Source organism: Plasmodium yoelii, assembly GCF_900002385.2.
Source record: "Plasmodium yoelii strain 17X genome assembly, chromosome: 7".
Taxonomy (NCBI): domain Eukaryota; phylum Apicomplexa; class Aconoidasida; order Haemosporida; family Plasmodiidae; genus Plasmodium; species Plasmodium yoelii.
Window position 1 is genome coordinate 829362 of NC_036179.2, and position 12339 is coordinate 841700.

Below are 12339 nucleotides of genomic sequence, written 5' to 3' on the forward strand. Positions count from 1 at the left end.
TTTTTTTTTTTTTTTTTTTTTTTTTTTTTTTTTTTGTGTAAATTCCTATTGTAGGTCAGTGTGAACAACACCATCTTGTTCCGACAAACCTAACTTGTTCAAAATTATAGATTTAAAATAAATATATAAATTTTTATCAAACAAAATATCATCTAATAATTTGAATGTATGATTCATCTGATTATATGTTAATAAAATTTGTTTTAAGTTTTCAATAATTCCAGTCTTTGCTATTAGAATATTATTATTTCCATTTATTTTAATACCAATTTTATAACTACGTAAACTAAGCTCAACTAACAAAATAATATTTATAACATCATCTGTTGTAACTATATTATTATACATCAATTTAGAATGAGCTTCACTTAATCTGATCAAACTTTCCAACGAACGAATGGTTGTTCCATTATCTCCATTATTATATTTTCTTAAATGTGAATAATATGTTATTAAAATTAATTTTGAACTTTTTGTGAAATTTGGAAAAAAATTATTTTTTAAATAATATATGTACTCTTTTAATTTTTCGCTAGGCCATGTTATTTTTTTTTTTTTAGTATCACAAAATTTTCTTACTTGTTCAGAATTTGCACATTTGGCTAGCTCATCATTTGCACATTTGGCTAGCTCATCATTTTCATATTTGGCTAGCTCATCATTTCCATTATTTTCTAAGTGTATTATTTTTGCACCATTCACTGTTTCTTGATCTTCTCTTAGTTTCTCCTTGTTATGATCATTTCTATTTTCCAAATTTGTTTCATCTTCACCCTGACGCAAAACACAATCAGCAACTCGAGCATCTGTTTCATCATTATCTTCTGTTATAACTACTAAATCAAATCTACTTAGTAAAGCATATGAAAGGTTTATAATAAGTACTTGATCTTGACATTTATCTATAGTTCCGTTCATATTTTTATGTATTTCAAAATTTGATGCACCGATAATAGTGCACCTGCAATTTAATTTGTCTACTATACCCGCTTTTGCTATAGATATAGATAATTGTTCCATGGCTTCATGTATAGCATTTTTATTTTCCGTTTTCATTAAACAAAATTCATCGATACAACATACACCATTATCTGCTAAAACTAGTGCACCACTTTCCAACATAAAATTGTTTCCTTCTTTTATTGCTGCACATGTTAACCCAGCTGTTGTGCAAAACATTCCAGATACATTAGTACATATATTTGTTAGATTTTTTATTTCTTTTAGCAATTGTGATTTTCCTGTTCCTGGATTTCCAACTAATAATAAATGACATAATGACCTTTTGTGATAATTATCTACAGAAATTGGATTTATAATTTTTTTCGACCTTTTTCCCCCCTTTCTCTTCAAACTATCATAAAGTATATTATTATTTTTTTTTTTTTTTTTTTTCCTTTCATTTTGTCTCATATATATATTATCATCATTTGAAAATGTAGCTTTTGCATCTTGTTCATTCTCGAACCCTTTCTTCTGTTTTGTCATGTTATCATGCAAATTACTATCTCCACTTTTATCATTTTCTTCACTTTCATCATTTTCTTCACTTCGGTTGAAATATTTTTTCCAACGATTATTTTCAGTATAAAATGAATCAAACTCATTTATTTTGTTTCCTCCTATCAAAACAAGTAATACTGACAATTTAGATATTTTACAATTGTATAAATTAGGACATACACTCTCACATATATTTTTTTTTCCTTCAATTTTATTGTCTTTAAAGGCAAACCAATATTTTTCAAAAATATTTATTTCACGTTCTATTTCTCTATTTTGGAAATTCATTCCTGTAATATACGTATCTCTTACAATCTTTGAACCATTCATATTCGAAATTACATCATTTTGACAATTATCTGTTTGGAAATTATGTCCACATTTCTCTTTTTCTAATAAGATATTATGGATAGTATTGTTTTGATCTAGACGTTTCCATTTTACACCTGTTTCAGATTCATTAATAAGGCTGTGTACACTTTTTGTAAAATCATTGTCTATTAATATTTCATTGCCTTTTGGATTTCCCAATTCATTAACTTCAATATTGTTAGCTTCGATAAATAATTCTGTATCACATCTAATATCTTTATACAGTCTTTTCCATCGCCTTAGAATTATTCCATTTATTATTACTTTTTTTCCAGGATAATATTTTCCTACCAAATTTTCTAATACCACTACGGTTATCGAAAATGGAATATTTGCATTGCTTGTTTCTTTTATTTTTATTTCTTGGTAATCGACTCTTTGAACTTCATTTTCTAAAAATTCAAAATTGGTTTTGTTGCAAACCTTTTGAGATACAACCCCGGGTTGAATATTATTATGATCCATACTATTTTTTCGAATCTTAAATTTCATGCTGTATTTATTTTTATTGTAATTATTTTCCTTTGCTACCCCTTTTGTCCATCCTTTCCCAATTATTTTATCTTTGTTTTTTCCTTTGAAAATATTTTTATATAGCATAATATCTACTTTATGAGGATCAGTATTTGTATTTATAATATTTTGACATTTGATAACAGGCTGAGTATTATAGTATAATTCAGGTATGGCTTTTTTTTTAATAATGTGATCACAGCTCATGCATCTATATTTTTTATATTCTTCTAAAATTTTTTTTTCTCCGACTCTTGTTATTATACCTTCTGTACTTATAAATTTGCCAATATATTTATTACTTTCTATTTCTTGCAAATTATTTATATGCATATTGTGTAAAAATGGAACATTTACAATTCGGCATTTCAATTTTATATTATGCTTATCAAATATTATTTTTAAGCAATTATTTATTTTTGATTTTATATTACTGTCTCTTAAAAATTCAAAACTTTTATAAGAATGTAAAATACCTTTCATTAAACAGGCACTATATAAATCAATTTCTTCCATTAGTTGCTTATCTTTGTTAAATTCATAATCTATAAAATCGTAAAAATGTATTCCTTTTTTTTCATCTTTTGCAGGTTGTTTAGATTTTGTCAGTTTGTCATCATTTGATTGATCATTATCATTATCACTAGACTTAGATTGATCTAATTTTTGACTTAAACTGGTGAATGCTTCTTCTTTTGGGCTTTCTTTATCTTTGTTATATGCATTCGTTTCTTTTTCCGAAATGTTCATATCATTTTCAGCCATTCTAATAAGGTTGTCTATAGAATTAAAATTTCCGTTTTTAATAATTTCATTGTTTTGATCAGGATCGTCAAAATTATTATCTTCTAAATTATTTTCTTTATAAGGTTGTTTCTTTTGATTTTTTTTAGGCGTATTTCTTCTCATTATTTCTTCATTTCGAAGAACTTCAAAATAGCAACTCAAAAAAACGAGTCTAAAGAAGAATGGAATGGAATAGTTATTTATAACATCAATAAATTTATGAAAATTATTTTGAATATAATAAATTAATTTATTTTCCCCATATTCAATTGCGTCATATGTATCAAAATAAAAATTGTATATATGATCATTTTTTTCTTCTACAATTTTTTCTACATTAAAAAATTCAATATCCTCTAATTTACTAATATAATTAAGAGCTATGGTTTTTATTTGTTCATAATATTTCTTATTTTTTAAAAATAGCTTTATTAATATCTTGTTATAAATTTTCACATTTTCTACAGTTTCCTCTCTGTTGATAATATCACCATCTTCTTCGCTGCTACCACCATAATCGGTGTCGCTAAAAATGCTAGAGTCTGAGCTCGAGAGTGACATAACTGCTGGTATGAACAGTAAATAAGCATATGTGTGTGTGTATATTTATATGGGGATATGGTTAAGGCTGATAACAACCATTTGTATATGGTTATAAAAATAATCAAAATTAGATAAGATAATAACTTAAAATATGTATGAAGAAATTTTTGTTTCAACAAAAAATAAAAAACGATAAACCGGTATCATTGAAAAATTCAAAATAAGCAATAACCATACAAATGAAAATAAAATTTTTGTATGTATGCTTCAGTTTTTTTTTCATGTTTCTTTTTATAGGTATTTTATGTATTTTTTACAAATTTTTTTTTGTATATTTTCGGAAAACTATTAAATTGACATATGTGGATATTCCCCAAAAGGAATAAAATCAAATATAATTTTAATTAATTATAATATTGTTAACTAGCCAAAAAATTCATAATAATATATAGTGTGAACTGTTTTTATTTTATTATTATATTTTTTTTTAACTAGCCATAATAGCATATATTTGTTCATATTGTTATAATTTTTCTTAAATTTCCGTTTATTTCTTAAAAAAAGTATTATGTGTGTAAGTGTAGACGAATATGTTATTTATTGTCGACTACTTTTCACATGAACATGGCAGAATAAGATATCTTTAAAAAAAATAATAAGCTAGTTTTATGAACAAGTCATAAAAAAAAATAATAAAAGGTATAAAACAGCTATCTCTATAAAATTAAAAAATTAAAATAGCATAAAAACCTGACAAATGAATTAAATAGAACGGCCTTTATATATATCATTGGAATGTGGAGAAAAATGAAAGGTTGAGTCATGCCATATATACACACATAATATATATATGCATATATATGTTTTTTATTAAATAAATATATATAATAGCATATTGATAAAATTATTATTTTTATGGCATATTTTAATATATAAAAACATGTGTTTATAAAATAGTATATATATTTTTTGTATGAAGTAGGTTTATTTTTGTGTATGTGGAATCCAATCATAACGGTAAAAAAAAAATAAATGCCAGTAGCGCTACAAAGAAAATGAACCCGATGTGTTGATATATATATATGGTAAAAGCTTTGAATTATTTTGAAAAAAAATAATAAAATGAACGAGTAAATTATAATACAAAAAAGGGAGGAAAGCCATGGAAGAGAATAAAAATAAAATATGATATTAAGAATGTATAACTATTTCGTATGGCTTATATAATACACCTTAATATATGAAAATATTCATTATACAACTATATTATTATTATTATAATAATATTTTATTTATTATATAATAAAAGCTAGATTTCTTTATGAGCTAAATTGTAATTGCGTTTTATTTTTGTAACGTAAATTTTTTTTTAAGTATAAAATATATATTTTGTGCTTTTACACATATATATATTAATGGCTTTTCAATTATTCCAGGATTTATTTAAAAAACCCTTGGACTTATAATATTTTCTTTTCTTTTTTTTTTCCTTTTTTTTTCTTTTTTTTTCCTTTTTTTTTTTCCTTTAATTTTATTTTTGAGATGTTTATTTCCCCCACAAATATGTCACAGTTATAGCTTTTGTGTATTTTTACACGTTTATCTTTGTTTTGGCAATTTATTACTTAAGTAAGTTTTTTTGTTGCACCCTTATTTTGTGAATAGTAAATATTTTACTATACAATTTAATTTTAAATAAATACATAATGTACATAAGTGGCTATATATGTGTATAATTTGCATGACTGCTCACTAAAGTCACAAGAACATATCCATATAATAATATGTGCATATATTTATAGGCATTATTAATATATACCCATATATATATATATATATATATATTTATTTTTATTTTTATTTTTTGGTGTGCGTTTTTTCGTGTTTTGTTGCAAGTGTAACAAGTGTTTTACATTTGTATCTTGTGTATTATTAACTAAATGTAAGCAAGCATTTATTTTTTTTATTAACATTATTATTATATATTTTTTTTGTTAACAAAACGAGGAGCTTAATATTTTACAAGCCCGAACAACTATAGTACACACATGTATATAGTTTGTGTTCGTTCCTCTATACATAGTAATGTAAACTAAATAGAAATTTATATATGCACATATTCATTTGATGAGTCATTTATTAGCCCATTTATGTATTTGTATATTTATGACTAAGTAAGAAATTTTTCGTATAAACTAAATTAGTGTGTAATTTTAAAGAGATATTTGTATTATAAATATATAGAACAACTCGGAGCAGATTTTAAGTGTCTACATGTATATATTTTTAGAATAAATAATTTTTGTAAAAATGAAAAGCGAGATAAATAATATAGATAATGTCCAAGAAAGCAAATATGAGGATATGGATAGGGACTATTATAATTGTATAAAAAATTGTGCAGCAGATTTACAAAATTTATCATTAAATTTTTTTCCGTCCATTAATGCATATGCATGTATTCCAAAACTGAATGCTATAAATTCGATTACGTTTCATCCTTGTATTTCCACTAAAGATTATTTTAATAATACCTATTCTTTTAAGCCTTTATTTACCCATCATTTTTTTAGCGACAGTGAGCAGGTAATTTTTCACAAAGCGTCTTTTGTTAAATGACTTTTCTTTGAAGTGAATTTAACTTGGGGTGTGCATGACGGGCCTTGCTCGCCATATGGTCATTCGTTTTTACTTTGCACCGTTTATTTGTACCTTCATCTTTTGCTTGTAGGTAATCGGGTTCGAGTCGCTGAAAATCGATTTTTACTATACATGTGATAACTATGAAGTATACATGAAATTGAGTGGTTCAATATCTGATCAATATGAAAATTATAATTATATTATGTTATTGCTTTTGCAAAGTTTGTATATTACTACCCCTTATCCAGGAGGGTTTATTGAATCTGAAGAAGAATTTTTAAATATTTTAAGAAGAAACGAAATAAAAGAAGATAAAAATAAACAAAAAAAAACTAGAAGTATAAAAGATAAACATTATAAAAATATTGTAAATAGAAATAATTATATTCCTCCTGGTTTTGTAATATATGAAAAAAAACTTAGTGAAAAAATATATTTGCAAATAAGAAAATGTGGATTTTCACAAACATATTTTAAATTAAAAAATAAAAATAATAATATATTGGATGAATCTGGAACTATACGTGATTCTTTTTGTGACAATACTGATATTTTACTTCAAGCAAGTAATAATGCAAATATTAATAATTCTATTAGATTAGACAAATCTGGGTCGAGTAAAATTTATGATAATGTGAATGAAAATGGGAAGGTAAAATCTTTAGATTCTAATAACGGATATGATAATAATAGTAATACATATGAAAATGACAACAATACATGTGAAAATAATAGTAATAATAAAATTTCAAACAATGAAAGCGTTTCTAATAGTACATATAAAACTTCTAGTAACAATAGTAACATATGTTTAAGCAATAGTAGTACATCTATTGAAAATGAAAAAACAGATGGAGAAGAAAAAAATGTTGTTAAAGAGAATGGAAGTATCGAATTAAATGTTAAAAGTAGAGAGAATATATTTTCAGAAGAGAATATAAAACATCGAGAAATTGATAGTGATAATAAAAAAGGGAAAAAGAAATTTATAAAATATGTTACAGAAAAAGATTTATCAAAATTATATAGAGAATATTTAAATATCATAAAAGATAAGAAAAAAAAAGATACTATTTTAAAAGATGTGAAAGAAAAATCAAGTAGTCTTGAAAAAGCAAATGAATCTGAAATGAGATTAAATATGAATATAGAAAATGTTGAAAAAACAGAAGAAGGTAAAAAATCAATTATTAAAAAAGTAATGATGAAACCAAAAGAAAATGTTAAAAATAATGAAAAAATAGATGAAGAAAAAAAAAAAAAAAGAGGAACAATAGAAGATAAATATAATAAATATGATTATACAATAAAATCAAATTTTGAATTATTACATCGAAAAGTAGAATGGTTTTATCATTGGTTCATTGAAAGTGCATCTAACATTGAATATGATTGTCGTTGGAATGTTATTCTTCCATATATAGTATTTAAACAAGAAAATACGAAAAATTTTAGTGAAAATAATTTTATAGATTCTCTAAATACCTATTTAAATCAAGAAAGAGGAATTGTTGGAAACAAAACAGATGATAAAAAAAATGGTTGTGACAATGATGAAAAAATAAAAAATGTCGGAAAAAGAGGGTTTAGTGAAATGAATTCAAGCGTGAAAAGAAGAGATTCTAAGAGTAAGCGAGCTAAAAAAGGTGAAGGTAATACAAATGAAAGTGGTCAGATAAAAAATGTTGTCAATGTTGTCAGTGTTGGCAATGCTGAAAATGGTGAAAATGGTGAAAATGGTGAAAATGCTGAAAATAAAGATGTCAACAAAATTGAGATGAAAGAAACAGAATATGTACTTACCCGTGAGGTAGTTATGCAAGTTATTAATGATACGTTGAATAATAAATATGAAAAAGAAGAAGAAGCTTATTATTCTTTTCATAAAAAATATGATGTTGTTTATTTATGTTCCGATTTAAAGAATGATGAAAATTTATTAATTTGTGATAAAATTGAAAGTGGCAAAAATTGCGAAATAGTAAAATCTAAAGAAGAGAGTTCAGGATCTGTAATGAATATAGTTGATGCAAAAAAAAAAATAATAATAGATCAAACAAAAAATAAAAAAGGAAGAAGACGAAGCAATAGTGATAGTCGACAAGGAAATAATAAAGAAGATATTAATAAAGAAGATACTAATGAAGATGTTACAGAATATTTATATTATTATTATTTATTTGGATTAGCAACAACATATACATTTTTTACATTTCAATTTGATAGAAATCGAATATCTCAATTTTTAATTTTTCCACCTATGCAAAATAAAGGTTTAGGTATGAAGGTTTTAGAAAAAATTTACCATTTATCTATTATTAATTCTAATATAAAAGAAATTACTGTTGAAGATCCAGCAGCATCTTTTACACATTTAAGAGATATTATAACAATAAAAATATGTATTGATTTAAATATTATAAACCCGACTATATTATATCCTGATGAATATTTAAAGACAAAGAATATCAAAAAAGAACATGTAGAATTAGATAAAAAGAAATTTATAAAAGTGTGTAAAGAAACTAATAAACAAATTATACGAATGATTGAAACCATATCTTTAGCGGGTGTTTTACCATATCCTGCTCCTTTATATATTGAAAATGAAGATAAATATGTTCATCTTCGAAAAAAAGAGAAAAAAAATGAAAATGTGAATTTAGTAAATTCAATGGAATATTTCGAAGCTTCAGATGCATGTAAAGATGTTCGAATCAAAATTAAAAAACGAATAAAAAGCGACTACATTGGGAGTTTGATAAACAAAAATACAAACTGCATGTCTAGTGACGTTTTCCGAGATTATGTATGCTTAAAGAGGAATGCCGAATTGGCTTACATTTATCACTTGTGCGAAGTTTGGCGATTTGCTACTTCATTATGCTTGCCTATTGCTTCATTATGCTTGCCTATTGCTTCATTATGCTTGCCTATTGCTTCATTATGCTTGCTTATTGCTTCATTATGCTTGCCTATTGCTTCATTATGCTTGCTTATTGCTTCATTATGCTTGCCTATTGCTTCATTATGCTTGCTTATTTTTTATTTTTTTTTTTTTTTTTAGGTAAAGGAGGAGCTAAACAAGTTGTGGAAGAAGCAGTGCAAAGTATATTACAGGTAATTCTGAGATGAAAAAAAATAAAAAAATAAAAAAAAAATAAAAAAAAAAATAAAAAAAATTGGAATTCTTTTTTCGAAAATACAAATAGGTGACATTATTAGCCAAGCGGGTCACCAGCCTTTATGGCTATGGCTATTCTTTATTTTTTATTTTTTATTATTTATTCTTTATTCTTTAATTTTTTATCATTTTTTATTCTTTTCTTTCATTTTTTGCCTGCACAGAACCATCAAAAAGTTGAGGTCGCTATATCCACTTTAATAAGGAACAAGTTGCAAGTTGATAGAGAAAATTTTGCCAATTTAGCAATTCACAACCTTGACAATTTACAACCTTAACAATTTGGACTCATATTAAAAAGTGAAGATGAAGGAATGCAAATATATTGTGTGTAAATATATTGTGTGTAAAAATATTTTGTGTAAAAATATTTTTTTTCGCGATAGCCTTTACAGAAAAAAAAAATAAAAAAATAAAAAATAAAAAATAAAAAATAAAAAGGTAGAACATACAGATACAGATGCAGACACAGACACAGACGCAGACACATACAGATAAAATAAGTGTGCTTATTTGTTAACGGTGAAATGGATAAAAAAGAATCAGATGCATGATATTCGTTTTGTCAGTTTCTAGATAATATATTGTCATAATAAGCTTGTGTTTTTTTTTTTTTTTTTTTTTTTTTTTTAAACTTGAGTGTTACGAACTAGATGAACAATTTTCGTCATAATCATTTTGAGGATTAATAGAAGGTTCATCTTGAATTGTCATATATATATTGTTAAAATCTTCGTCATTTTGATTTTTATATTTTGGTTTCGTTATACATGAAATAAATAATATTCTTTTTGTTTTTTTTGCAAAAAAAAAATAATTAAAACTTGAAATGCTTTGTTTATCTATATATGGATCTTTATCAGTATTATTTAAATATGTATATATATCACAAGATTTAAAATCAATTAGTTCTTTTAATAATTTCCATACTTTTTTATTAAAACCTCGATAAATATTTTCAACTAAATAAAATAAATTATAATTTATATTATCTATAACACTATTTAAATTTTTTATAGATTTATAATTTGAGTTGTTTAGATATTTAAATTCATAATCTGGAAAAACATAATTTAATATATTTATTATATTTGACAGAATATATGTTTTTTCTTTATTATTTACTATATCTTGGATTTGCTTTTTATTCTTAATAGCGCAACGGTCATAATTGGCCCCTTCAAAATTGGCTCCTTCACAATTGCAACCCTCACAATTATTGTTATTATATTTATCTGCTTCAAACAGTTCAATAGTAGCTTCGATAAATCGATCATGGGCATCTAATTTTTCTAAAATTAGATTAATATCATTAAGGTTCTCGATATCTAAATTTATCATTTTTTTCTTTTGGTTTTTGAATTTACTGAAGAGTTTATTAATTGTACACACATTATTATGTATATAAATATCTGTTTTTTTTTTTTTTTTTTTTTGTTTTTGTTTTTTTTTAAATGATGAATAAAGATAGAGAATGATCTAAAGGAGATATACAAATTTATTTTTATTAGATATAAATAGATTATTAACAGATATACAAAGTTGAAAACTCGAAAGTATCACAAAAATGGACGAAAAAAAGGGGCGAAAAAAGGGCGAAAAAATGGGATAAAAAAAGGCGAAAAAATGGGGATACAAAATGGGATAAAACAAAGTTCCTCTCGCCTGGACTTAGGGTCATTTATAGACGAAACAAAAAAATAAAGAACAAAAAAATAAAAATAAAAATAAAAATAAAAATAAAAAACATAAAAAAGAATGAGAAGAAATAATGAGAAGAAATAATGAGAAAAGATGGAGAACAAAAAAATGAGAAAAAATGAGAAAAAATGAGAACAATGAATAATAATGTATTAAACAGTTTGTAAGACTTTTAATGTGTGTTTAAAAAAATCTAAAACATTTAAACTTGTATAGAATAAAAAAGATATTAACAAATTTAAAAAAATGTATATACATAGTAAATTTCGATATGATAAATAACTATATTCCCATTCAATATTAAAAGTTATGTCTTGTACATATTTACACATCTAAAATAATATCAAATCTATCAATAAACATATATACTAATGAAAGGGTAAACACGGAACCACATTAATAAGTAGGCAGTGAATAAAAACTGTTTTGTTATTATAAAATGTATCTACTTAATTATAATAATAACAAAAAATAAATGTGTATACTCTTTGCAAATTCGTATATCTCTCTTTTTATATCTCTTATTTTATCTCTCTTATTTTATCTCTTATTTTGTTTCTCTTATTTTGTATCTCTCCTTTTATATTTCTGTTCTTAGTACAAAAAAAATAAACGATTTTTTTTTACATCCTAACGAAACAATCTTTAAAATAAAGGAATGGAAATTTAGTAAAAAAAAAAAATTATAATAAAAAAAAAATTATTTTTACATTTTTACATATTTTTACATGTACATTTCTTACGTTTGAATTCACAAAAAACAATTTAAGAAATAACTAAAACATTTTCGACGTTTTTATTTTAATTACATATAAATTTTTATGGCAAAAAAAAAAAAAAAAAAAAGGCTTCTTTTATCGGAGCATACAAATGTTAATATATTTATTAACAACATAATATGTGTTAGTAGCCAATTAAAATATCAATAACATATATTATATGTGTATATGAATTATAATTGTTTTTAATTTGTTTATTATTATCTATCAAGCAACAATATTTTTTATATTTTTTTTATGATCATATTTTCCAAATAACGATAAATTATTCCATATTTTTTTTTTTTGATTCTTTTGTTTTTCAACTTTTACCGC

At 23.9% G+C, this 12339-nt stretch overlaps 3 protein-coding genes across 3 annotated transcripts; 1 reads left to right on the forward strand and 2 right to left on the reverse strand.

The window, feature by feature from the left end:
- Positions 1 to 45: 45 nt before the first annotated feature.
- PY17X_0718500 (DNA replication licensing factor) lies at positions 46 to 3735 on the reverse strand (the record flags this gene model as incomplete). Its single annotated transcript, XM_725709.2, has 1 exon — positions 46 to 3735. One exon carries the CDS (start codon positions 3733 to 3735, stop codon positions 46 to 48), a length of 3690 nt encoding a protein of 1229 aa, XP_730802.2.
- Positions 3736 to 6027: 2292 nt separating this feature from the next.
- PY17X_0718600 (histone acetyltransferase, putative) lies at positions 6028 to 9745 on the forward strand (the record flags this gene model as incomplete). The annotated part of the gene is made up of 4 exons (XM_022955570.1): positions 6028 to 6303; positions 6449 to 9169; positions 9428 to 9480; positions 9709 to 9745. The coding sequence occupies 4 exons, from the start codon at positions 6028 to 6030 to the stop codon at positions 9743 to 9745; spliced, it is 3087 nt and encodes a 1028-aa protein (XP_022811833.1).
- Positions 9746 to 10186: 441 nt separating this feature from the next.
- Positions 10187 to 10885, reverse strand: PY17X_0718700 (repressor of RNA polymerase III transcription MAF1, putative; the record flags this gene model as incomplete). The annotated part of the gene is made up of 1 exon (XM_725713.1): positions 10187 to 10885. The coding sequence occupies one exon, from the start codon at positions 10883 to 10885 to the stop codon at positions 10187 to 10189; it is 699 nt and encodes a 232-aa protein (XP_730806.1).
- Between the last annotated feature and the right edge of the window lie 1454 nt (positions 10886 to 12339).